A 27,740-nucleotide genomic window follows, 5' to 3' on the forward strand; every position below is an offset into this window, starting at 1 on the left:
CATAACAAGGAATTGTTTAAATGTATTTTTTTTTTTTAAACTGTAAAGGGATACTTCAGATAGTATGGAAATTGGAACCACTATTATCCAGGAAACAGACTGCAGCACAAAAAGAAGAGGTAGAAAAAGAAATACTTCCTGTAAGAGTCTGCTGCAGGGGAGATGGGAATGTAGTGTGAAGTTTGTTCTTTCAGAAGCCCAAAGCTAAATGTCTGTATTGATCTAGTACTTTCTTTCATTAGGATATCAGTTTGTTCACAGGATAAACTCATCTTGCAGGTTTTCCTGGTGTGGTAGGCTTAGAGTCTAGTTAGTCCAGTTATAAGATATTATACCAAAATACTGATTACTGAGGGGAAAAAATAGACAGTCTCTGAAACTGGAAGTACTTACACAGAATTTAATTTCCAAAATGTTGTGAAAACTGTAGACAAGCCAGAGTGTAAATAAAATAAAATTCGGGTAGACTTTAAAACAAGATAAATACTAAGGCTGTGATTGGGTGGGTGGTGGATTTCCTCTTCAGAGAATGGATAAACATCCACATGGGATTGCAAATAAATATATTCAGAAAACAGTATTTCTAGGAGGTTTCATCATGATTCAGGTTTCCATTTCAAGGTGCATGAAGCTGCAGCTGGTTTGTGTCTGGCAGTGTTGGGGGCTGTGTGCAGCTGTGGGGTGCTGTTCCCATGGCACACCTGCAGCACCCAGAGGGTGTCCCGTGTGCCAGGACATGGACTGTAGTGCAGGGGTGGCACTGGGGTCACAGGGAACGGCTGGGGCATCCTCCACGGCCCTGCCTGGGGTGGGGCAAAGGGGCCACAGCCACCTACAGTTCCCTCTGGCATTGGCTGCCTCGGGGAGAACGGGGCCAGTGTGCCCAGGGATGGGGGGCAGTGTGCTCAGGTATAGAGCAGTGTGTCCAGGGATGGGGCAGTGTGTCCAGGGATGGGGCAGTGTGCCCAGGGATGGGACAGTGTGTCCAGGGATGGGGGCAGTGTGCCCAGGGATGGGGGGCAGTGTGCCCAGGGATGGGGGCAGTGTGCCCAGGGATGGGGACAGTGTGCTCAGGTATAGAGCAGTGTGCCCAGAGACGGGGGCAGTGTGCCCAGGGATGGGGCAGTGTGCCCAGGGATGGGGGCAGTGTGCCCAGGGATGGGGCCAATGTGCCCAGGGATGGGGGCAGTGTGCCCAGGGATGGGGGCAGTGTGCCCAGGGACGGGGGCAGTGTGCCCGGGGATGGGGGCAGTGTGCCCAGGGACGGGGGCAGTGTGCCCAGGGATGGTGGGCAGTGTGCCCAGGGATGGGGGCAGTGTGCCCGGGGATGGGGGCAGTGTGCCCAGGGATGGGACAGTGTGCCCAGGGATGGGGGCAGTGTGCCCAGGGATGGGGCTATGTGCCCAGGGATGGGGACAGTGTGCCCGGGGATGGGGGCAGTGTGCCCGGGGATGGGGGCAGTGTGCCCAGGGATGGGGACAGTGTGCCCGGGGATGGGGCAGTGTGCCCAGGGATGGGGGCAGTGTGCCCAGGGATGGGGCTATGTGCCCAGGGACGGGGACAGTGTGCCCAGGGATGGGGGCAGTGTGCCCAGGGACGGGGACAGTGTGCCCGGGGATGGGGCAGTGTGCCCGGGGATGGGGCAGTGTGCCCAGGGATGGGGCAGTGTGTCCGGGGATGGGGCAGTGTGCCCAGGGATGGGGCAGTGTGCCCGGGGATGGGGCAGTGTGCCCAGGGATGGGACAGTGTGCCCAGGGATGGGGGCAGTGTGCCCAGGGATGGGGCTATGTGCCCAGGGATGGGGACAGTGTGCCCGGGGATGGGGGCAGTGTGCCCGGGGATGGGGGCAGTGTGCCCGGGGATGGGGCAGTGTGTCCGGGGATGGGGCAGTGTGCCCGGGGATGGGGGCAGTGTGCCCAGGGATGGGGCAGTGTGCCCAGGGACGGGGCTATGTGCCCAGGGATGGGGCAGTGTGCCCAGAGACGGGGGCAGTGTGCCCAGGGATGGGGCAGTGTGCCCAGGGATGGGGCAGTGTGCCCAGGGATGGGGCAGTGTGCCCAGGGATGGGGGCAGTGTGTCCGGGGATGGGGCAGTGTGTCCGGGGATGGGGCAGTGTGCCCAGGGACGGGGGCAGTGTGTCCAGGGATGGGACAGTGTGCCCAGGGATGGGGGCAGTGTGCCCAGGGATGGGGACAGTGTGCCCGGGGATGGGGCAGTGTGCCCAGGGATGGGGCAGTGTGCCCGGGGATGGGGCTATGTGCCCAGGACTCGTGGCAGTGTCTGGCTGGCCCCAAGGCTGGCCTGGCAGGAAGGCCTGGGAGCAGAATCCTTTCCTTCCATGGGAGCTGCCCAGCAGCCTGCCCAGCCACACCCATCCTTACCTGGACATCAGCATACAGCCAAGACATCATGTCAAACCTGCAAGTGCTGGATACATTGATGCTATTGTTTCAAGGCTTTTTGGCTTTTTCTGGAGATGAGGTGTGTCTTGGAAATATTGACAGATCTTTTTCCTTTGCTCTATAAAATATATTAAACCTGCTAAAAATACTTAGCCCCTGTTAAGAACCTTTGTTATGAATATCTCTTATTTTCCCATTTGCAGTGCAAAAAAATCAGATACTAGTTTGCTCTTGCTGAACATATGATTTGTTAGTTTACATTATGGTAATGTTCCAAGACAAATCTGGGCCTTTTACGTGTTTCTGATATTTTTTCTGCATTCTGAATTATCCGGTTGTGAGGAGTACTAAAACCTTAATAAGTGAGATGTAAATAATTTAAGAAAAAAAAACCCATTAACTTTCTGTTTTATCCTGCGCAGTAAAGTTTCAATTATTTATCATTCCCTGTATGGCTTAGTAAGCATTGGAGGAGTGAAAATTGGGGGACAGAAGGAAGACTTATTAATTGTCTTAGGATGTTTGGATTTGGATTCAATGGTATTTCCAGAGTCACTGGATCAGGTGTGGATGCCATGTCCCAGTAATCCCCCGTGCATACCAAGAGTGTGCCAGGAGGCCAGAGTGTACAAAGAGCTCTCTCTTTCCAAATCCATTCACAGCAATGGCAAATTCTGCATCCAAGCACAAGTCCTCTTGCACAGCTTTCTAGTCCTTTGAAACAGTCCAAAAATTATTCTTATTTCTCTGACACGGCCAAGAAGTGAGTATGAAGGATATTTAAATAATTTCTCCAAGGTGGACTGGGTGGGAGGAGGCAGTTTTTATTTCCCCTCTCCTCCCCATGTGATCACACAGCATCTGTTGACTGCTTTTGGCAGAAGATTCACACTGTAGTAGGATATGAGGATGTAAGAGGTAATTCTTCAATGTGGCAGAATTGGAAATTCATTCTTCCAGTTGCTTACTCTATGATGATGAATACACACTTAGAAAGTTTGAATTTTGGTAAAAGTGTCCAGAAAGACTTGTAGAAGAAATGGAAAGCTGGAAGCTTTTCCTGGAGAGTTAGTACAGGTTGTTTTTAAACTGGGGACAGAAACTAAATGTGATGTTTAACTTATGGAGCTTCTTAACAGACTGAAGAAAAAGACACTTGTGTTAGTTGTGTCAGCTGAAGGCTCAGTGTAATATGATTATGTTCTCCTTGAGTCCCTGTGAGTAGTGTTTTGATAAACCTTACACATTTTGTATGCTAATGCCTGATGAAGATTAGGGAAGGGCCTTTCTTCAGCCTCTGTGGTTAATCCTAGTGGAATTCCATTCCTGTGATGTTAAATGAAGCAAATAGAATCTTGTTTTGCTGTCTTTTGTCCGAAGTTACAATATAGGGTAGTGGGCTTTATATATGCTTTAATCATGGAATTTGAGTAGATATACCAAAGAAATAAAGTATTTTTTGCTTAATGTACTAGGATATTTCCAAGGCAATGGCCATTCTAAATCCACTCTGTGAGAATACTCTGCTTGTGGACTGCAGCAATTCCACTGCTCATTGGTACTGTGGTCTTTTGATTTACTGTCCAAGTCCTGCAGTTATTTGGGCTTTGACTTTTAATTTTGTTTCCCATTTTAGCTTGTGGCTTATGGAGATAGACAGAGGTTTCCTCCAACCTCATTTTCCACAGAGGAAATAGCAGTGCAAAAAAAATCTCATCAGGATATAATCTCCTTTTATTTTTCTTGTCATAGAAAAATCCTGGTTGTATATTAGTGGGCTCAGCTGACGAGATGATAAGTCCAAGACTCAAAATTCTACAAATCATTTTTATTTGTACTTCAAGAATGTATATGTATCTTCAGCATGTCTTGAAAGCTATTAATGAAGCTCCTAATTTTTTCAAAGAGAAAACATAGAGTACTTGTTTTCTCTTGATTAAATGGAAACTCTCTATTCTTCCCCAAATTAATATTCTGATATTGGGGAGATATATATATATATATATAATTTTTTTTAGTACAGTGTGACTATTGTGGTACAATCTCCAATTCCTTTTCCTGTCTCATTTCTGAGAGACTGGTTAATGTAATCTTTTTCTTTTCCAATACTCTGTGGTCATTTTGTGAATGCCTTCTGGCTCTTCTACACTGATGTCTCACATTTTATAACAAGCATTGTTATCTTTGCCCTCATTTTTCTTCCTTTAGACTTCTGTGTGTAGGCTTCCAGTCCCAGCAGTGCCTGCCACTGCTCCTGCTCAGTTACCAGCTTTGTCCCATTTCAGTGCAAATTGCCCAGTAGGTGAAGGTCCAGCAGGTCCTGAGCCTTTTCACTCAGAGCAGCCAGGGGACACTGAGGCAGTGACATCAAAGCCATGGAAAGTGCAGAATGACACTTCCTCCTGATTGCCCTCAGTCTCCAGCTAAGGCACTCTGGCAGCCTTGTCTCCTCTGCCTTGCTGCTCCCACAGAGAGGTCTCCACCTGCACAGTCAAGGCACAGGAGGATAAACTCTGAGTGTGTTTTCACTGCTGTATTTTGGACCTTAGTGAGAGAATTGAGCCCTGGCACTGTGTGTTTCCCCTCACTGCTGAGCAGGGGAGCACTGGTGAATAGCCCAGGTGCAGATGTGTAAAACTGAAATGAAACCTAACCGATGTGTTTGTCTCCATCACTGCCACCTTTGCGTTTTGACTTCATGACTGACCCTTGTTAATAAAATGCCCTTTCTGAGGTAGGTTACAAAGCTGTTGCTTTTCTCTTATTCAAATAACCCTGAAGAGCCATTTCTTTTATGATGCCTATAAGAAATCAGCCAAGTGGTCCTGCTGTTCCATTTCCCTTACTCATCTTAAATCGGGTGAAACCATTTGAGAATGAGGATATGCTGTGGAAGGGAATAGGGAAACAGAAACAAATGTAGCTAATAAAGCACCTTTATGGCTGTACTGTTCACTCTTTAACTGTGCTGTCTCCTTGAAAAAGTGGATAGTGAAATGTTACTCCAAGCTGACTGTATCTCCTTGGATGTTTAGCATTCTGTTTAGACTAGATGATAATAATATTTAACATAGATTTTCATGATTCTTTCAGTGTTACCAGAGGTTCATGACAAAGATGTAAGTTAATAAGGGAGTTTTTGCTTTAACTGCTCTTTGTGTTCTGTTTTCTGTTGAAGGTTACAGCGATTAGCAAAAGACCTTCTGAAGCACCTCCAAATGCAGGACAGCTGTTCCTTGGGGAGCAACAAAGTTCCTGGTCTGGACAGGACTTTAGGAGAGATCTCTCGGATTCTGGAAAAAGAGGTATTGTGACTTATGATCGACCTATAAAATTGTTTTGCCCTCAAGTCTCATCAGTTTGGATTTGTGAATGTTTAATGTGAGATATTGAAGGATAAATGACCTCTGTGTAACAAGCAGTGTCTGCTATTACACTTTTCACTTTTTTCCCCTGTATTTTTGTGAGGATTGTTTTTAACCTGGGTCATTTCAGTCATCTAGTTTATAGTGCTTACCCACAAATAGCTTTTACAGTAAGGGCCAAACCAATCAGCAGGAAACAGAGGAAGGAATGGGATCCAGGTTTGCTGGGGCACCAATCTGTTGAGTTTTGCCAGAGTTCAGCCAAGTCAGTGGGTCTTTGCTGGAGGAGGAAGGTATGATGTGCGTGTATGTGGGATATTTCTAGGTTTTTAACTTTTTGAAAGTGATATGATTGTAGAGCATGTTTTGCTTGATGGTAAATATTGGATTTTTTTTTATTGGTAGTGCTGCATTTGCATCGTTTTTCCTATTTCCTCAAGGTCAGTCTGCTGCCACAGTGCTTTGTGACTTGTAATGTTTTTTTGCTCCATTAGGACCACAGTATTTGAGTTTTCAGCTGGAACATTATGTTCTGTTCTCTCTTCAACCACTAGAAAATACTTCTCTTTCTTATCTGTAATCAAAATATAATGAAAATTAGTTCTGGAAGAAACCAAATTAATGAAATCTGAGGAGGGGTTGCATCATTGTGGTTCAGAGTTGATATTTGTGAAAATGAGAGCTCTGCTTGATGCTTTTCACAGCTTAATCTGTGTGGAAAGCACAGTTGTTAATGGCCCATGCTTTTAAATACTAGAGCCTGCCTGGGATACACAGGCACCTCATGTCTTCTGGTGGTTCCTTGGAGCTGCTCATCAAGCTTAAGAGTGTGTTTGAAAGAGTTGTGCCATTTTCAAATTTTACAGTGTTTTCATTAATTATTGAAAAATTAATTTTTATTAATTTCAAAATACAGAAATCATGTACCGAATACTATGAAAAGATGAATCTATTTGAAAGTTATCTAAATAATCCTTGGAAACTCTCTGGAATGTGGAGTTGTATCCAGCCTTTTGCTAGTAGTTGTCTGCTGAGATTTTTTTTAACGTGAGATGTGAATTGCAGCGAAGTGTTTACTCATTAATTGTTGACATGGTTTTGCTAGTTGTTGAGTCTGCAATGGGGAATTAAAAACTGAATTTGATAGTATTAGTAGACATGGGTTATTTTGTTGTTGATTTGGGGGTTTCCTCCCAAAACATACTGAACTACTGGAGAAGTATTTTTCTGTCTGAGTGTCCTGATCAATAAGGTCAAGAAGGATTGATTTCAGTAGCTGTTGCTGTGTTTATAGCACAGATCATACATGGTCATTTGCAGGAGGGGATGGGAATTCTCTTGTTAACTTGGGCGTCAGAAATCAGCAGACACATCTTACATGTCAGTGGGCACTGAAAAGAGCCCTGATGGTGTCAGTCAAGGACTGAGAGGAGGGGACTGACACTGTTAATTGAATTTCCCTGGAGAGCATAAAAATATAACCTAATGTGGGGGGAGGAAGGGGGAGTGGGAACCACACAAGCTGTCAGTGTGTGTGAGCTGATAACATTGATTTACCCTTGCTAATGGCCTGGCTTGAATAAAGAACTGCCCTGAGGGAGGACAGGCTTCACTATAATAGATCCTTGCCACTTAGCTAGAAATTCTTCTTACAAGAAGTCCTGCTAAACTATTACAAAATGTAATTGATCCAAAACCCCTCTTTTCATTCACACTGTGAAACATTGGATTTTTCTTTTGTTAATAGTTTACACTGCCTGAAAAATTTATGTATTCAGGCTCACCAGGGGGAAAAAAAGACTGGTTTTACAGACGATGAAATAAATTGCTGAGCTGGTGTTGGTAACAGTAAATAAGAAAAATATATACCACTAAATTTCTCAACAGAAGGAAGGGTTATTCAGCTCATTAGAAATTACATGACTGTGTTAAAACAGCCTGAAAGGGTGGGGTGTAATATTTATGCAAACTTGAATCACAAAAAAAGCCACACACAAAAGATTTGCAGCCCTGTCTCAGTGGGATTTGCCTCCAGGTACAATCAGATCACACTAACAATTTCTGCTTGGACTTGGCCTTCATCTGATGTGTTCTGCTGTACTGAATAAGGCTTTTTCTCACTTCTGAACCTCTTTCATACTGTGAGAACATTCTAGAGTGCTGCATGCCTGCATGCTTATTGTGGTCACACTTACTCTTGTTTCTGCCTTCCTGCTCTGGTAGACACAGCACATTCTGCACCTGGGGCCAAGTGATTCCACTGATGCAGCAAGAAGTGCTTGTTTAATGCAAACTGAAAGGTTTATGTATCCTCTAGATACTCAGATTTGAGAAATCTCTCTCAGGCAAAGATGCATCTTAACTACTGTGTGTTTTGGAGTCCTGGCTGTTCATTGTAGCACATTACTTGCTTCCCATTCACTGCTGCTGGATCCTCGTACAACACAGTGTATTTTGAGTGCTAACAAATGAAAGAGATGTGCTTTGTTTTGCTTCAAGTAGTTGTTAGCTCTCCATACACTTCTTGATATGCCCACATTGCCTAAGCTGGATAAAACTCTGCAAAAAGTAGGAGCTTTGTGTCCAATGCCAGAAAAGGACTTGTGAAAAATAAGCAAATTGAAGTGCAGATTTTGAGGATCTGACTTGGAGCATGGCCATTAGCTGCATGAAACATGTGGCTCATGTGTCTTTAAATTAAATATGCTTAAGAGGTACTCTAAAGTCATAAACCACCACGTGGTTCCAGTTTTAAATAGGCATGTGCCTCTCAGGCTGTGTATTGGTAGGAGGCAAGGACACAAATCCCAGTGTTGTGTACTCCTGGTGTGGTGTGCCCCAGGTGTGTCCAACACATACTGCTGCTGCTTTGGGTGTGCTCTGCATTATTGGAAGGCAGTGCTTGGGTTTGTGTATATCACCCTTTCTGGCAGAAATCCTGGAAAGAAGCTGTATTCACTTTCACCTCTACTTTGTAGGAAAGTACATTAAGAAAACAAACACATACAGAGTCACAACAGCAGAATGCATGCAAATGTTACCAGAAAGCCCTGGCCTGAGGTTGTCAGATGTCATATTGGACTCTTCAAGCTCTTAGTAAGATCTGATAATCAGTTTACAGTCTCCTGTGAATGAGCCTTTGATGCTCTTACAGAAGGCAGAGCTGATGTTTGAGGTGGCAGGGCTAGAGCACTTGTCCTGCCACGGTTCTTTTGATTTTAGGCATGTTCATGCCTTGATGGGCTGATTTTTACACATCCATCACTGAGAGCAACTGTGTGTTTGAGATGTGCAGGGAATCCTAAAGTAACTGCTCTGGTCTGCCTTGAGCAGACTCCCACAGAAATGTCCTGTAGTGGGGAACTCTTAGGAACCAGGATACTGAGAGGAGTATATCCCTTGAGTGTGACTGCAGCTACAGTTTTAACTTGCTTATGTTTATATCATCTATTTCCCTATTATGTAAAGAGGTGAGATGTACTGATTAAAAACTTGCTGATTAAAAGAAGTCTACTGATTAAAAAATGTCTCCTTTACAGACATTAGACCCTAAGCTGACTGAAGTACTTACATTTCCAAGGTTTTGACCCTGACCTGGGTCAGAGATTACTGCCTCTCAGATGGTCATCCTTATATTTGCGGAGAGAATATCTCTTCCCTAAAAATCTTTGCAAAATTTATTTAGAGAGGGTTGGGTTTGCCTTCAGGTTTTAAAAGTCCTACTTTTAAATGTTAGCAGTGTCCTGTGTGGGTTTGGATAGGTCTGTGCTGGGCAGGGTTGGCAGACACTGACTCTGAGGGACATGCAGGGTGTTGCCATTGTAAGGGTGGTGACAGCAGCTGAGGGCAGTGCCTTTTCACCTGGCTCAGCTGCAGCTGAAACACTGCACTTAAATTTGTACAACACTTATGTGACATTCAGACAAGCCCTTTGTCTCTTGTCCATCCGACTGGGAATATGGCACAAAGATAAAGTAGGATGCTGTGTGAACCTCACGATTTTTGGAATTGAAGGGCAACAATTAATCTGCTTAACTGGAATTGCTTTTATATGATACTTCTTACTGATCACTAGTTTGAAAAAGATTTGCACCACAACACGAGTGATAAAGTTCCTTTAACTGAGTGGTTTGACTGAAGCTCTTAGAGCTCTGCTCCTGAGGAGAGGGCTGCAGCAGCAGAATGCAGGTTTGATCTGTGGCCCAGCACAAACAGTACAGATGAGGCTCCCATATACTCACAAGGCACAAAGTCCTACAAACAAGACTTCACTGCTTCTGTTCAGAAAACTTACTGTGATTCTGGATGGGTTTGAGGGTAGTTATGTCCTCTATCTCCTTCAGGCTCTCTAGGTGCCATAAAAATCTCAGTAAATAATAGTGACTGTAAAATAAATTGTTAAAGTGTGGAATTAAAGTGGAACCAAAATTAAACAGGAGGCTTTTAATAAATGTGCCACAGTGCTTTTAGTTACTTACCAGCTCTCTTCATGCAAATCTAGAAGCAGCTGCCTTTCAATAGGCTAAGTTTGAGTATGGGTTTTTTTGCATTACTAATTCAGAGTAATATTCTTACTGAAAACAGATTTCAAGGGGGAAATTCCTTAGAGAAGGGTATCATTTTGTAGCTGAAAAATATGTGAATATGAGCTAGTAATTGACTGCAGTGGTTTAATCCTTTTTCTAAAAAAAGGGTCTCAATGCTCATGATCTCTAAAACATGCTCTCTCAGTTACCATTAATGGTTTGTTTTGTGTCAGGCAATGTTTTTGGGTTTGGGATTTTTAGAGAGATTTTTCAGCCTCCTGTTTGAGCAGTGATGATGTCAGTTATTTACATTTCAGTAAAATGTTTGTCGTAGCTTTCAAATACATGGGGACTGTAGACAGACAGTGTTTATCCCATTGTAAAGACTGTCAGAAATGGCTGGCTCTAACAACACACTGGCCCTGTATTTATGTTTTATTCTCTAAACTGTTGGGCCCACTGGGGATGGTGACCATAGCCAGGGTGAAGAGGGACAGTCCCCCCAATAATACAAACTCTTCATCATCAGAAACAGAAACAATAAAAATAAGAACTCTTGGAGAACTAATGTATGGAACAAAAGCAGTGTTAAATGGAACATGTGATAATTTTCTTCAAATATCTGCACAGAGATTTAAAATTGCCCTATGTGTGTATATGTGTGAGTATGTGTATATAAATATATATATGACGTATGTATACAGACAAAATAGATTTTAGAAGCAAATACTCTGTTATTAAGACTCAGTATTGTTGCTTAAAGTATATTTAAGAACATAGTGAGAATTGTGATTCCCAAACTCTTGTGCATTTAATTTTGGTGCTGCAGATATTTGCACACAAGGAACTGTGTGTTCCTGGTATAGCAGAGTGGTAAGGAGAGAATTGCCAGCCTATCTGTCACCATCTTATATAAGTCAAAAAAAGCATTATATGTGAAAAAGAGTGAAGATTACTGTCATAGTGAATTTACCTAAATCATGAACCTGTGGCTTGGCTCATATTGTCTGTATTTTGTGATCTTGCGTATATCCATGCATGTACACAGAGGCACAGTATCTGTGCATCATTTAACATACAGCCTCGCAGCGGATTCATTTCCTAGACTGACTGAAGCTTTACAGAGTTGACCTTTAAGCCTTATTCTGGCAATGAAAAGCTTGGTCAGCATTGTGCTGGGTGCAGGTTTGTGAGTGGGAGGTGTTCCTGGCAGGGTGGTTCTGGATCAGCCCGTTCCTTTCCCTGGTTACTCAGCATCTGCTGGCTCTCCAGTAGAGGACACCACTGGTAGAAACAGCAGCGGTCCTTTGAATCCTTACAAGTCACAAATCTATTTAGAAGTAGAATTTTTCTCTGACAGCGGGTTTAGACACCATTGTGCTTGGAAATCACACAGCTCTTTCTCCTGCTAAGCTGCTTACAGCAGCTGTCTCCTGGTGTGGGTGCACAGGGGACTTACCTGGATAATCCTTGTGTATCCGAACAAAACTGAACCCTGCAATCACACAGAGAATTCTGCAGAAGAAATAGAAGTACACATATGCACAGTACTAGTTTCAAAAGGAAACAGCTACACGCCCAAAGTCCAAGAGGCACACTGATGAGCTGGAGCTCTTGGTGCTGTCTCTGCATTGCAGAGGTCTGTGAGCACATTGGGGTGTCCATCTATGTGTCTGCAGCAGCCCTGCAGCTGGGCTGCAGCACTGCCAGGGCACTGGCAGCAGGGCTGAGCTGTGCCACAGCTGAGGGTGTGATGCCTTGGGAAGACTGACCTGGAACAGAGACTGGACAGAGCTAGAGAATAAAGTAGGTATTATTGAAAGGCCTCTAGGATCCACCTTGGGCAGGACAAGAGCCTGGCCAGGGCTACACCCAAAGTGGACTGAGAATGGTCACAGAAATGGACGACCAGTCACAAGGTCTTACACTTTTATAAGTTTTGGTCCATTTTCATATTGGGGTTTAATTGTCCAGTTACAGCTTTGAGTTGTGAACTCCAATCCTTGTTTTCTTTCTTCAGTCCACTGTTTATGCTTTTGGGCCTGAAATTTGTACTCATTGTCCTTGGTCTTCATCGGAAAAGAGATTTGTTTTGTCTATCTACTGTGAAGGGATCTTACTAACACTTAATATGAGGCTCAGAACTACATCCCTAGGCAGCACAGCAGCTGAAAAACATGAAAGCTAAAACTTAAGGCATCAGGTGAAAGCAGCTGGAGAGGCCCTGAGCCTGCACCTTTCCACCTCCCCCTGCGATGCCTCAGTGGGGCCCTGCGGAGCCCTTGGTGCTGTCACGGTGCAACCTCTGCCTTTCTCTCATGTGTCTTTTGGCTCTTGGCCAGGTGAAGATTTTCGTGCACTGGCTTACACCAAGAAGCCTGCTTTTATATCAGTCAGTGGTATTTCCTAGCCAAAGTTTTAAAGAACAAAATAAATACCTACATGCCACCATAATTGCGCTTTCGTCCTTATGGGTTTTGTCCTCTGTAGAAGTAATTTGTATTCTTATTTGTTACAATGAGTAGTTAAAACTTTAAGGTTCATTTTAGCTAAACATATGATGTATTTCTATGCAAGTAGTGGATTAATATTTTAATCCACCATTAATTTTTCAACTCAGGATATTCCTGCAGTAGCCAGTTCCTAAGCTACAATGATTCCACATGAGGGGAAGTAATTAATCAAATGTAATCTGAATTATAACTATTTAAAGCAAATTTAAAATTCAAAATCCAAACTTTTATTAAGGGTAGTGAACTACAAAATATAAAAATAAGTTTTAAAAATTATTTTTTTAAAGTAAAAATGAATAAGTTTAAACTAAAATGATGTTTTTCCAGCTACAACTAGAATTCGAGCTCTTAAAACTTCGTATATTGCCACTGAAAATCTAATAATTTTGCCAACATAGAAAGTAACATAGGGAATTCTGTATTTATACATCCTTTGTTGCAAGTGTTAAGGACAGAACCTGAATCAGAATGTGAACTCCAGAAAGGGTAAAGCAGATATAATTGTTGGAAAAGGCAATTATATGTCTTTATGAGATATGAATAACCCTCCTTAAAATTAATTCACTTCTTTAAAGCCAATACGAGTGAGAATTAAAGAATGTTAATGTCTAGATGATCAGCACTGAGTGCCTGTGATGCGCAGGGCCACTCAAACACAGCTTGAACAAAGTTCAGCCATGTTCAAAGCCTGGACTATCAACATTGTCCTGTAACTACCAGTTTATGTGCAGAGGGTCCAAGCTGCTGTTGGAATAGAAACATCCCCATCTCTATCAGCTGCAGCAGCAGATTTGATAGTCCCAGCACAGAGGCTGTGGGCAAACACAGCAGGAGCTCTTTGGATAGCATTTCCCACCCAAACAGCCTTTTCCTGTCACTGCCTGGAAGAAGTCAACAGGTCAGGTGTGTCTTATGTGCTGCAGGTTGGGCAAGGCAGCTTTATCTCATCAATAATTCCTTCTCCCAGAGTTTCTGTAATCTGTGGATTAACCTTTTCCCCAAGATGAACATATAAATAGGAGCTTCTTACTAGGGGTCAGTCACAGAATATTTTTTAACTTGCTTGCTGGAAATGGTATTAAAAGGCAAGTCGAGTTCACAGATAAGCTCTGCAGTGTTCTTATTCCAAGATTATTGGGAGGTTAATTTCTGTGCTCAGTGAGTGTAGTTGAGAACTGTTGCAGGATGTAATTAAATGCTGTCAGCTTCCGGTGTTGTACTAATTGTGGCTTTTGCTGTCAGATCAGGCTTCTGCATCAGTTTAGAGCTGACATCATATCAGAATGTTTACATCATATCAGAATGGATATAATGGATATTTATACATTCCAGGGTATGCAAAGTTCCTTCACTACTAGACAAGATATATGTGTTAGTACCATTAAACCCCTCTTCTCAGTGAGGAGAACTCTCTACCCCGGCACATTTCTGCCAGTAGCAGAGGCCAGTTTAGAACTCACAATAAAGTAATGATTAATATGGTTTCTAAAGAAGTTTTTGTTTAATTTGGTCTGATGTTATATATACACGCACGTATTTTCTTCCAAGTATTTTTAAGTTCAACAGTGATTTGAGACCATCACTTCTGACTTGAGAACATGTTACCCAGTGGCCTTCATGGTCTGTTCTGATGTCTGCAGCAGCACACAAACCCACCCTGTTCCTGTGCCCTGCAGTCCCTTGTGGCTGTCCTGTAGGTGGGCTCATGGGTGAATGGTCTCAGAGGTTGGTTACAAGAGAGCACCCAAGGCAATCAGGGTGAGAGCTTTGTTCAGAGTTGAAATGCCCTTGACTTCATGACTGGTCTTTAAACAACCACTGCTCCCTCTCTATGTGTCCTCTCCCACATAATTTTAGTATCTTCACTTTGGCTGGATTGCACTAGTTTTCATAGTCTGGTTTCCACAGATCTCAGCTTCTTTCTAGTAGCTGACAGCTCTCAGTAGTGACCTGTTGTCACAGCATAGCTGGTCTGTAGCTGGACAGACAAATCTGGCCATAACAGGAATCCAACTTGGCTAAGCCTAGCTCATTCTAGAACAAGTCTCTGGGTAGGCAATGATAGGGTGGATTTGAACTCCAGCAGGGACCCCAGCCACTCCCTTTCAATCCTGAATGCAGACATGTCACTGGCCAGTGAGCTGAGTGATGCTGAGACCCCACCAATCAGCTGTCCAAGCCTGGGAGTTTTCAACCCCCTTATAAAAGGAGATGCTGAACTCCCCTTATAAAAGGGGAATGAGGCGTAGAATATGAGGAACAGGCATTGTTAGCCTTGCTAAGGTGGGCTAAGAACCGTGGGTTGGATACAACCAGAGGCAGCACTTGATATAAATACTTCAGCACAGACTGGCAGATTTATAATTAAAGCAGCTTCTAAAGTCAACGAAAGTGACAATAAAGTTCTGAAGCCCTGCAACTTAGTTTGGACTTGCTGAGGCAGTTAAATTCCAAGGTTTGTGGCGAAGACTGGGTGCCAGACAAGGTGGTGAGGGGGCATGGGCACCGTTAAAAGCCTGTGGAGGAGGCGGCTGGACAAAACAGCCACCCCGTGCCATTGCGCTGCTCTGAACGGGTGCCCCACACCAGCACTCTGGGTGCCGTGCAGTGGGGCCCTGGGGGGCAGCAGAGCCGGGGGGACGGCCAAACCACAGCGTGTGGCAGCTGAATTGTGCAGCCCCGCCACGTGGTGAGGGCAGAAGGCGGCAGAGCAGGCGGTGCAGCCCCGCTGGGCCAAGGAGACACAGAGGGCGTGGGGACCTGCCACCAGACAGAGCCCCAGAGCCGCAGTGCCATGGCAGCCAGCAGAACTATGGCAGCTGCCCTGAGCTCTTGCACCGCCCCACGCTGCCATGTTGGGCTTTTGGAAGGAGGTAAAGCAAAAGGCAGTTACAAGTGGGGATATAGAGGGGGCTGAGCAAATTTCTCTGCCTGTGTCTTTGCCATCATCAGAGTACTGGCAGCGGGGGCATGGGACTATTGCAGCATTCCCAGCGAGGTAATGGGAGTGGACTGATCAACACATCCCTTTGTTGCAAATTGCAAGTCCTCTTTGAGTTAACTTCTGTTGGTTGCTAAGCACGGGCTGGAGTCACCTGCAGATACAAATACACTTTGATTTATAACTGCCAGTGAATTAACCCCATTTAACGTGAGGCAAATTGCAAAATTACTCTGTACTCCAGTGTAAGGTATGATGTTTGAAGCTGCCTGGAGAAAATTTGCAGAGGAACAGGGACTGCTAACCTCAGAAGCTTCGCAGCAGCATCCATGCTTTGGGGCAGGGGTTTCTCAATTAATGGGACTGCCTCCCATAGAAAGTACCCAGATGCAAGCCTGTCTGATCCTTCAATACTAGCTCAGGCGAAAGACTTAGGAATGTGAGCCCTAATGAAAATTACAAACATGTCTGTGCCAACTCAGAGATATTCAAGTATAAGCTAAAGCCCCAATGAATTATATATGCATTTCATAGAATGTTTGAAGGATGCTATGGAAAAACAAATAGCAAACAGCAAAGCAAGGGGTCAATTAATACTACAATTAGCACAAGATAATGCAAATGAAGACTGCATAAAAGTTACAGATGCATTACCCGAAGACAATCCATCCTTAGAGGAAACAGTGAATGTGTTCGCTAAGGTTGGAACTGGATCATATAACATGAATTTGTTAGCTAATTCTGTTACAGCTGTGGTGAAACTGACAGCCCATTGCTACAGCTGTGGACAAGGCCACTCGAAGGTGAGCTGTCCCCACAAGTCCATCCAACAGTAGACATTTCAAGGACAGAGGGGTGTGAATACAAACTGCAGCTGATGTGGGAAATCTGGTCATGCAACCAGACTATGCAGATCCAGCTATCATATTGATGAACAGTTTCTCAAAGGCCGGGAGAATGGGAGACCAAGCACGAAAGGGAAATGCGTGACGCCACGAGTATTTTCCCACCTTCCAGTACAAGCCTGTGTGACCAGCTCACAGCAAACACGAGAGGATCAGCTGGCATGGATGTTTGCACCTCAATCCCAATAATTATAAGCTCATTAAAGGTACATAAAGACCATCTCGAAGCCCAGGGGCTCATAGGGAGAGGACTGAGGGCACTACTTCTAGGGAGATCTAGTGCAACTTTGCAAGATATTTACAGAACAAATGCAAGCCATGGTATCAACCTCTACTCCACCCATGACTATCCCTGCTAAAACCCAAATTGCACAACTCATTCCTTTTAAGTCTTCTGTCTCTAAAACGGATTCTAGGGTGCAAGGAGACCAAGGCTTTGGATCAGCAGGACAGCCCCATGTGTGCTGGACTCAGGTGGTGGATGATCAAAGACCTAACATGGTGTGTACTGTTATGGTGCTTCCAGCAAAGCCTTTGCAGATGCAGGTCAGTGGTGTTGATTGACACAGGGGCAGATGTCACTGTCATCTCTGCCAACACTTGGCCTTCATCGTGATCTATCACACCTGCAGGATCTGCTGTTGCTGGCCTCAGAGGCCACACAGAGCTCCATGAGTAGCAAACCTGTGTTGGTTAAAAATCCAGAGGGTCAAGTCAAAATTTGGCCATATATATCACTGCTGCACCACTTAACCTATGGGGGAGGGATATTCTAGCAGCATGGAGAGTCTGGGTGGGGATGGATTTTTAACAGGAGCCACTGTATTAGAGGGCATAAAGCATCCCACATTAGCTGTAGAATAATTCACTACTCAGCCTGTATAACAGTGGTCCCTTTAGAAAGACAAACTGGATGCCCTAAAAGCCCTGCTACAAGATCGGCTAGTTCATTGAACTTCCAGTGAGCCTTTGAAACACCCTGGTATTTATTATAAAAAAGAAATCTCGTGGATGGAGGTTGCTCCATGACCTGAGAAAAATCAGTGCTGTAATAGGAAGCATAGACGCTTTGGAACGTGGTGTGCCATCTCCTGCAATGATCCCTGCCACCTGGGACGTTCTGATTGTGGACTTCAAAGACTGTTTTTTCACTCTTCCATTACACCCAGACGATACCCCAATGTTTGCTTTCCCAGTGCCTTCCATTAATAATGCTGTACCAGTGGACTGTTACCAATGCAGAATTCTTCTCCAAGGCATGAGAAACAGCCCTACAGTTTGACAGTGGTACATTGCACAGGCACTCTCATCAGTGAGAGAACAATTTCCAGTGGCATACTGTTGCCACTACATAGATGACATTTTGATAGAAACTCAAACAAAAAATGATCTCTCACGGATTTGGCCAAGCCTGTTGCAAGCATTAAAAACACTCTGGAAATACTATGGACTCCAAATAATGGATCAGACTATATAGCCACAAACAATTCAACTTTCAACCAAAATTCAGACTCTAAATTATGCACAAAAACTTTTGGGTGCCATAAACTGGATTAGACCCTATCTAGGATTGACCAACTCACAATTGGCGCCCTTATTTAACCTCTCAAATGATAATCCTGAGTTAACTTCTCCCAGAAGATTAACTCCAGAGGCAAAAGTTGCTCTTGAAACAGTAGAGCAAGCCATTACAGACAAGTACATTAGATATGCGCAGAGGTGTGCATTACTGTATTTATTCTCATTGTTGACTTTCATCCTACTGGTGTTATTGGGCAGTGGGATACTCACTGGCCCAATCCGTTGAACATTCTAGAGCGGATGTTTTTACCTCATCAACCAAAAAAAAGGCACCTACCATCTTTGAGCTGATTGCACACAATTAATTATCAAGTGCCACCAGAGGTGCTTACAACTGAGCGCTGGAGATCCTTCAAAAATTATTATGCCTGTGATTCAAGAACAGTTTGAATAGTGCTTTGCTAACAGCACAGCCTTACAAAGCGCCTTGCAAAATTTCTCGGGACAAATTACTTATCATCTACCAAGCCACAGATTACTGGGTCAAGTGAGGAAATTGCACAGTCTTTAAAACCTCTAAATAGCTGCACATCCCTAAAAGGTGTTACAGTGTTTGCCAATGGTTCTGGAAAAACAAGAAAAGCCATTGTGACATAGAAAGAGGAGGGTGAGTGGCAAATATTGGAAGGTTATAAGAGTGGATCACCTCACAGCTACATGCTGTACTTTTGGCTTTTCAGCATTTCCTCCACATTCCTCTAAGTGTTGTGACTGCCATGTATCACACAGAGAATAGATGGAGCACTATTATGAGAAATTGACAATGCACTACTATTTAACTTCCTAAAGATTCTGTGCCGTACTATCTAAGCCAGAATTTGCTTATTACATCTTACACATCAGAAGTCATACAAATGTACCAGGTTTCATTGCAGAGGGCAATGTTTGAGCAGATTGGCTAGCTAGCCCTGCTTGCACAGCACCACAGCCAGATATGCTTGCACAAGCAAAGGCATCACACGGTTTTTTCCACCGAGGTATTTGAGCCTTATAGTGACAATTCCAGCTGTCAAACACAGGGGCTTGTAATATAGTTAACACCTGTGCTGGCTGCCAAGGCCACACTGCACCACCGCAGATGGGCGTTAACCCTTGTGGACTGCATGCTTTGCAAATCTGATAAACTGATGTCATGCATACCCCTGAATTTGGCTGTCTAAAATATGTGCATGTCTCAATTGATACCTTTTCATCAGCAATATGGGCTTCAGTATACACAGGAGAAAAAGGGTAGGATGCCATCGCACATTGGCAATCAGCCTTTGATGCTTTAGGTATCCCCCATACATCAAACCAGAGAATGGCCCTGCTTACATTTCACAGAACACGAGACAGTTCCTACAGCTCTGGGGTGTGTCACACCTCACCAGTATTCCCTGCTCAGCAACAGGACAGGCCAGTGTAGAATGTGCACATGGCACTTTAAAGCATATACTTACTAAACAGAGAGGGAGAATGTGTGGTGAGACCCCACAGAGCAGAGTGGCTAATGCTGTCTGTACCCTAAACCACTTGAGAGTATTAGAAAAGTCCCAGAACCCAGTAATTTTAAATCACTTTTTATCATTATAATCATCCAGCAACACTCAGTTGCCCAAACCCATGGTGCAAGACCTTGCCACCAATATGTGGGAAGGTCCTTGGGATCTCATTACTTGGGGGCAAGGATGTGCTTGTGTCCCCAGGACACCAGAACACGTTGGACACCTGTCTGGTGTGTCTGCCCTGCACTGCGTCCTGCCCAGGACTACAAGCAGCACCCCTCTGACAGGCCCTCAACTGACATCATGGAGCCACGTGTGGATCAGTGATTGAAACAACTTGTGGACCTACCTCATGGAAATCTGTGACTCTTGAAGTGACAGTTTGTATAGGATTTTATTTGTTAACAAATTGTTTCTTCTGTTTGTTGGGTTTTTCTGAGGGTTCTAAAGGTTGAATGGCTTCTTGTTTGTAGTGTTAAGCTGCAACTTGTAACCTCTAAGCAGTTAGCCTGTGACGTGATAGTTTGAAGGATTGTGTTGGTGGTGGTCCTGCCTGACAGCTCCTGGATGTGAGTGTTGTAATTGCAGTGGTATATAGGATATATCACTGGCTGGGGGGAGCTTGGTTTGTTGAGTGGTGTGGAAAGCCTTATCTGAGTTAGACTCATGCTGTCTTTTGTCATCCTGTCTGCAAAGGGCATTTGCAGGTAGGATCACAGAGAATGCTTTGCATTTTTTAATAAAACAGAAAGAAGGAATTATCACAGCATAGCTGGTCTGTAGCTGGACAGACAAATCTGGCCATAACAGGAATCCAACTTGGCTAAGCCTAGCTCATTCTAGAACAAGTCTCTGGGTAGGCAATGATAGGGTGGATTTGAACTCCAGCAGGGACCCCAGCCACTCCCTTTCAATCCTGAATGCAGACATGTCACTGGCCAGTGAGCTGAGTGATGCTGAGACCCCACCAATCAGCTGTCCAAGCCTGGGAGTTTTCAACCCCCTTATAAAAGGGGGTGCTGAACAGTAAACCAGCTGTTTGTCTCATGATCATCAGAGACTCCAGTTGTCAATCTGCCTTCAACCTACAACCTGTAACATAATAGCCTGTCAGATTCAGTGTTGAGAGAGAGCTGACTTTCCTACTCACTGAACAATACATTGTCCAATAAATGTTGAGAGAGGACAGGACAAGATTGCATAATTTTGCTTTCTGTTTACCTGTTTGAGAACTTTTATTTGTGTGATTAATCAGAAAAAGTCAAATTGGCCTCAGCTAATGAGCCATCTGTGGAAATGAAGGAGCTGTTCCTCTTATTAAACCTCAGTTGTTGCTTTCTTCCTTTAATTGATGCACTTACTAGATGCCCTGTTATTTATAAATAGACCAAACATTTATTTTTAATAAGCGCCAGTGGCTGCAATGCTCAGTGCTGTCTCTCGGGATATTTATGAGGATAATTCTTACTTTCCCAAGCAATATTGTCTGTTTCCTGTAATGCTGCTTGGCGTGGCTGAAAGTAGCTGAACAGAGAGCATGGAATTCACTGGTTTACCTTTACCTGTCTTTCCTTTATGGCTTCCACTAATTCTTGTGGCTTCACAATCAGGATTGTGAGGGTCCTGTCCTTGTCAACAGAATTACAACAAGCTGCCTCTCTGGGACTTTACTGCTGAACTGAAAAGCCACTGCAGAACTAGGAAGGAGATTGTGTAAATAAAGCTCATCCTGTTCAATTAGATCATACAGTGAGTCAGTAAGGAGTCCTATTGAATTTGGTTTGACCTGACAATGTGGGCAGATGTTTGCAAGCAGAAAAATGAATTAAGTATATGATGGCATAGACAGAAATTAGGTTTATGTGCACAGGATGTTCAGTGTTTTCAGGACAGGCCTAAGAATCAATGTTTTAGTATTGGTATTGTCCCTAGGCCTGAACAAATTTTAGGTTGCTTGTCAATAGTAGACTTTCAGAGAGGATAGTCAAAAATGGCTCTTCTTTTATTTTTGATACAGTTAAAAAGTAAGGTGAGCCTCATTTTCATATTGCATTTGAATGCTGTATCAAGTGTTTGTTTTTTAAGCCCTTTTGTTCTTACATGTTGGTCTTCCTCCATGCTAACTCCAGGCTGTGAGGTTGCAGTTGGCCTACCTGAGCTGTGGAGGTGAAAAGCCAGTGTTGCCCAGGTGCCTCAGGAGCCAGAGGCCCCTTTGCATTGGCCTGAGCAGGTGCTGAACTTGTGCAGGGAGTGAGACACCTTCCTCAGCCCCTTTTCCAGCAGGTGCCAGAGAACTTCCACTCCTGCCTGAGGAAACATAGAACAGCTGCCTTTCCTCTAAGGCTTCAAAATCACCTCTCAGGCTTCAGAATCTGCACTTTGCTGAGCAGGACAAGGTGGGAGGGAGCGTTTCTCAAGGCCTCCCTTTTGGAGCTTTAACCCATAAGCAGTGCAGGAGGAAGAAATGGATACAAATACATGAAAGGTATTCCTTGATGTGAAAGAATACCTCCCTCCAGTTCAAACCACACTTAGCCAGTTTTGGCTCATATTTTAATCCTGAACTAGCTTTCCATTGATACTCAGTGGTTGAAACTTCATTTATTTATGGGTGAATTCACTCATGTTTGAAAACCGGTTTGAGGTTTTCACGTGGAGTGGTGGATTATTATAACACTAATTTCACTAAAGAGAAGTGTTTCAGGGAGCAAAATTGCCTATTTTGTCAAAAAATACTACTTTGGTGTACTCTCCAGAGATTTTCACTGTATAAAGTCTGGAGAACTACTTAAATAATGTAGATTTTCTACAGTCACAAATTTGTCCAGGGGATTGAATGTGCATGTAGATATACTTGTGTATTTATTTAAAGGGAGAGAAAAGATTAAAAAAAAAAAAAAGAGAAGCCAGCCCAATATTCAGTTGTCTGGTTTGTTTTTCTAGGCAAGCTTTGAACTGCATTGCTTAGCCTCTGGCATTTTAGATAGAATCTTCAAACACTAGATAAAAGGAAAGAAAAATTCTTAAGATGGATTTCAACTATATTTTGCTAATTAGTTACTATTTCTTCCATCAATGAATGGTTTAGAATAGAGTTGCACAAGTGTGTTCTTTCAGAAATAGAAGTCAGCATGTTTTGAAGTATTTGGGTTCCATTCAAAAATAATTTCTTCTGAAATACTGTAGTGTCTGAGGTCTGCTCAAACGGGCTTTCCAGATCAGCTTCTGATTTGAACATTCTGCAGGACCAGCAGAAAATGTTCTTTAGGTTAATGAAGGAAAAATAATTTTTCTAAATTTTGTTTTTAGTCTACATGAAAATACTTGTTTTGGAGGTTTGTCTTTGAGGGAGGGTCTACACCAGAGTATTTCAGTTAGTTCATAAATATTTCAAATGGTCAAAATGGGCTAAAGTCACATAGAGCAGAGATAGCAAAGATGGCATTAAATCGTTTCAGCTGTTAAAGCTCAGCATTATTTCTGATTCTGCTTTACTTATTAACTGATAATAATACTTTAACAGGAGAAATGCATGGAAGTGAGTACTTTGGTCCAGGACATTGGATTTCACCCAATATCTCTTGCACCAAATTAATAAATTATGGTTTAATTAGGATCATATTTTTCTAGGAGATAATCAGGTTTGATTTAAAAACTTTAAATGATTGAGAGTCGACTGTATATGCTAAGTATATTATGCTCAGCATTAATTACTCTTGGCATTAAAAAAACTCAATTTTGTTCTCACCTGATTTCATTCAGTTTCAGCTTCTAAATAGTAGCTGTTCCTGTGCATTATCAGACATCTTCCCATTCATTCCCTTCCACAACTGTCATCCCAGCATATTCTTCCTTTCCCCAGGATAAACTAAATTACACTTGTGTTGTGCCTCCTGGTGAGACAGATTTCTCTGATCTCTTCTGCTCTCCAAGTGCTGCAGTTTGCCAGTGCCCTGTGCAGGGGAGCAGCAGTGCAGGACAGGGTTTGGTCTCGCTTTTCTCCTGGGATATTGAATGCACAACTCAAAAGCTGTTGCAAAGCAGTGCTGGTGTTATTTCCCTCTGTGTTACTTTGTGGTACCTGCTGACTTGTATAAATTCAGCAGCATTTTCCCCCAGTTTGGTTTTATTTCTGAAGCACACAGTTCACATTATGAGACTGCTTTAATGAGTGCAACAAAAGCCTGCCAAGTACCAGCACAGGCCAGTTGCCTTTTCATGTGTTTCTTTGTCGGCCACGTTCGGTAGGACGGGGCATATGTGTAAATCACTCTTTTTTGAGCTGTGTGTATTTTTCTGTACCAAATGCCAGATAATGAGATGAAAACATTATATTGAACTTTCTATTTAATCTGCTCATTTTCGAATTTGCCAAACATACTTGTGTCCTCGGGTAAGTGGTGCTTCCAAAGGTGCCACAGATGCCAGACCCTGATAAAATCTACCCTATCTTGTTAATGAACACACAAACAGTTGTTCCCCATCTGCTGCCTCTGTCTGAAAGGTTAGGAAGCCCTTCCTTGATCACAAAGGACGTAATTATTGTCTGTAGAGGAGTCAAGTACAAAGACAGTCCATCCAGTCTGACCGCTACTACACTGCAGGCCACCAAAGATTAACAGCTGCTTCTCCTTTGATTAGGTTAGGTAATAACAGTTACTTTAGTTAATAATTGGATGGATTCCCAGGCCATGTAATTCAGGTTTAGGCTGTCATTTTTTGCTGGCATGTAGCTGAGCTGTATTATTGGAACAGAGCCTGTAATCCTATTAGTCAGTTGTCACTCAAGCCCTAAGAGAGAAGGGAAATTCAAATCCATTAAGGTGTTGTAACAGGTAGGTAAATAACTCAGCCATGCTTGCCCACTGTGCAGGGAGCTGTCTTGACTGTTTGTCCTTTTTTTAAGGATTAATTTTAAGTTTTTTAATATGTTTAATTCATACTTAATGCATTAAATGTTTACATGGTTTGTCTCATTTATCAATGTTTCTGTTTACTGTGCCACACGCATTAGTGTACACACACTTCGAACTAAGTTACTTGATTCGTACAGTGTTCTGCCTAAATTAAAGGCTGTGTGCATCAAATGACAAGTTTGTAATGGTCCAGAGATTAAATACATGCTTCCTGTCACATCAGCTGGGTTGGCTTTCCTCCTGTGCAAACATGACCACTGTAGTTCCCAACGATGGGCTTGGGAGGGGTAAGGAAAGCAGACTTTTCCTGGGCTGGGTTTGAGTGCTGTGTCTGCTGCTCTGAGGAGCTGCATCTCCGGTTTTGTTTTTCTGATGTTCGAGACACATCTAGGTAGCATCCCCAAGGTTTTTGTGCCTTCTTATCTCTGTTAAAAAATGCAGAGATGACAGTAATAATAATTTTTGCTTACTTGTTCATTTGTCTTTGCTCTCCTGTGTCACCAGAGAACTTCAGAGCATAGAAATCCTCTTGTGTTTAAAAATCAAATTGTTTAAAAATGTTATTTAAATAGTTGTGAATTTCTGAAAATACATATTAGCAAATCAAATTTATACACACTATTTAAAAACAATGTGTAAAAACATGTTTATATATTTTCTGTTGTTCAAGGAACATGAATCCCATGGTATCGATTGCAGAATAACCCTCCCAATCTGAATGTGTAGTTACTCAAAGAACAGTTCCTACAGTGAAATAACAAAACAGGTTTCATAAACAGGAGAGCTAATTAATTTGGGGGGGCAGATTAGAAGTCTGGAGGCTCCTTTCAAGCAGCAGAAACATGCAATGCTGGTTTATGCTCTTTTCAAATAGGTATGTAATATTTATTCCCTGTAGGATCTATCAGTTTTCATACTCACATGATGCCTAATCTGCTCAGAGCTTTGGGTGCCTCCAGAGTAAAAGTAGTTACCTGAAGGGGTGTTTTATATTGACACCGCTTCAGGCAGGGATCAATTTAAATAAAAAAAGCATGTGAACAAGGGCTCTTGAGTAAGTGAGATATCTCAGTCCACTTCTTCTGAATACCTGTTACAATATGTATTGGCTAATGTAAAGCTTTAGCACTACAAGACATCATATTTTCAAGGATATTCAAAGTTCATTTTTGAGAGAAAGACAAAATGGATAAGATGTCTCACTCACCTAGTTTAATGATCCAAGAAAGATTTCCTCAGATAATTATAAAAATACTTAAAATTTGAAAATTTCTTCAAGTAAGAATTAATTCAGACATATTTTAAAACAATTTGGTGTGAGTTGGCTGCTTCAGAGATGGAATGACAATATGTTCCAACACTGAGGGGATTTCTTTATAACAGCTCACCAGTAGGAGGTCTTGGCATGGGTGAGGGACAATTTCCAGTGTTTCCTCCAGTCCCATGGTGCTCACCCTGCAAACGTCAGCAGTGCAGTATTCAAGTGACTCTTCTGCTCCTTAGCAGACAGGGCACATTTTCCTTTCAGCTCCCCTGGCCCAGCTCCAGGAGCTGGGATGATCCTGGGATTCCTGAGAGCTGGACACTCAGACTGGGGCCAAGGTCATTCACTTGTGCCAGATACCAGCAGCTACTTCAGCATCACCATTGCATTCCAAGAAATGGATTAGAAACCCTGAGAGTTCTCCATCTTAAAAGAATCACTGGGGAGAGATACATTAAATGTGCTAAAAGCCATGTATCCCTACGTGGCAGTTTTCCAGACCTCTGTGAGCACAGGTAACAAATACCGTGCTCATGGATTTCCCCAGCTTCACTGCTGGTTGTATCTTCCTTCTATGGAAGCTTTCCCTCTCTTCCCCGCACATTGCTAGGGATTTATTTTTGTCCATAAGCATCGAAATGAATTTTTATGAGTAATCTAGAAAGAGGAGTGATAGGACATACAACTAAATTTTACAAAATCAGAAGAAATTGCAGACTCCCTTCTGCTTCGTAGAAAACTATAGTAGTAGCAGAAGTTTCTAGAATGCAGATTTGTATTTTGACAAGTAGACCTGTATTTTAGTAAAGTATTAGACAAAAGTGAACCAGGCTCTGAAAAAAGTCTGTCTATAAAACAAGTGACATTCCAGATTGAAATGGAAGGAGAGCACATAGGAAATAAAACAACTTCAAAAATGTATGTAATTTTAAAATAGATAACGTGAAAACCTCCCCTCATAGCAGGAAGACATTGCTTCTTTCAGTGTGGCTCTAGTGACTGATTTGAGATAGGGGGAAGTTCCTTTCTGGACACTTCATTACCTGGTATTTTTGGAAAAAAGAGGAGTTCTGGAAAAAATCACAGATAAGAAAAGTTCATATGAAAAAATACAGAAGGTGGAGTTTAGCATTGAAGAGAAATTAGAGTTGAGAAACAAGCCAAGCAGGAAAAGGAAGCAGTGTGCAAGTTCAAGAATGGAGCAATTGCTGAGGGGACAAACAAAATGAATGCAATAAATTGGATATAACTCAGAGTAATGGGATGAAATAGAGAAAGGGCATATTTGCTCTGAATGACAGGAAAAGACTTCTTGCCACAAGAGCTAATAGGTTGTGGCATAATCTCACATGAGAAATAGGGAAAGTGAGAAGTGGCAAGTGCTGGGCACATTTGGAGCTGAAGGAGTGCTGGCAGATAAATCAGCAGTGTCACAGCCCTTGGTGCTGTGCTGCCCAGCTCTGAGCTCCTGTGTGCTGCTGCTCTGCACTGCCAGGGTGTGCCCATTCCCAAGGAAAGGCACTCTGCAAATAACAGCATCTCTCTTTACACCCGAGAGCTTTTCAGCTGAAGCGAGCAGGGGAAGGTTAGAAAGGCCCTGGGCTCTGTCTGGGGCTGCTGCAGCACTGGGGGAGCAGGGCAGGAGGTTTGAGAGCTGTGGCTGGGAGCCAAGGTGCTCAAAGAAAGTCAATAATGATAATTTATGGCAGGACTGGTTCTTTGCTGTTTGGGTCTTTTCTTTATGGCTCTAGCAGGAGTTGGTGGAAAGTGTTATTGGGAGCCAAGGGAGCTTAAGGAAGCAGGGGGTTGAGATTTTTTTTTAGATGGGAGGAAGAGGAAGCAG

General features: G+C 43.2%; 1 protein-coding gene across 1 annotated transcript in view; it reads left to right on the forward strand.

The window, feature by feature from the left end:
• Positions 1-27,740, forward strand: part of SCAPER (S-phase cyclin A associated protein in the ER) — a 144,076-nt gene that overhangs the window by 65,845 nt on the left and 50,491 nt on the right. Inside the window, exon 23 of the mRNA XM_066328752.1 lies at positions 5,581-5,707. Within this exon, the coding sequence (XP_066184849.1) occupies positions 5,581-5,707 (127 nt within the window). The remainder of the gene's footprint in view (positions 1-5,580; positions 5,708-27,740) is intronic.

The sequence above is a fragment of the Sylvia atricapilla genome, chromosome 13 (assembly GCF_009819655.1).
Source record: "Sylvia atricapilla isolate bSylAtr1 chromosome 13, bSylAtr1.pri, whole genome shotgun sequence".
NCBI classification, from domain to species: Eukaryota; Metazoa; Chordata; class Aves; order Passeriformes; family Sylviidae; genus Sylvia; species Sylvia atricapilla.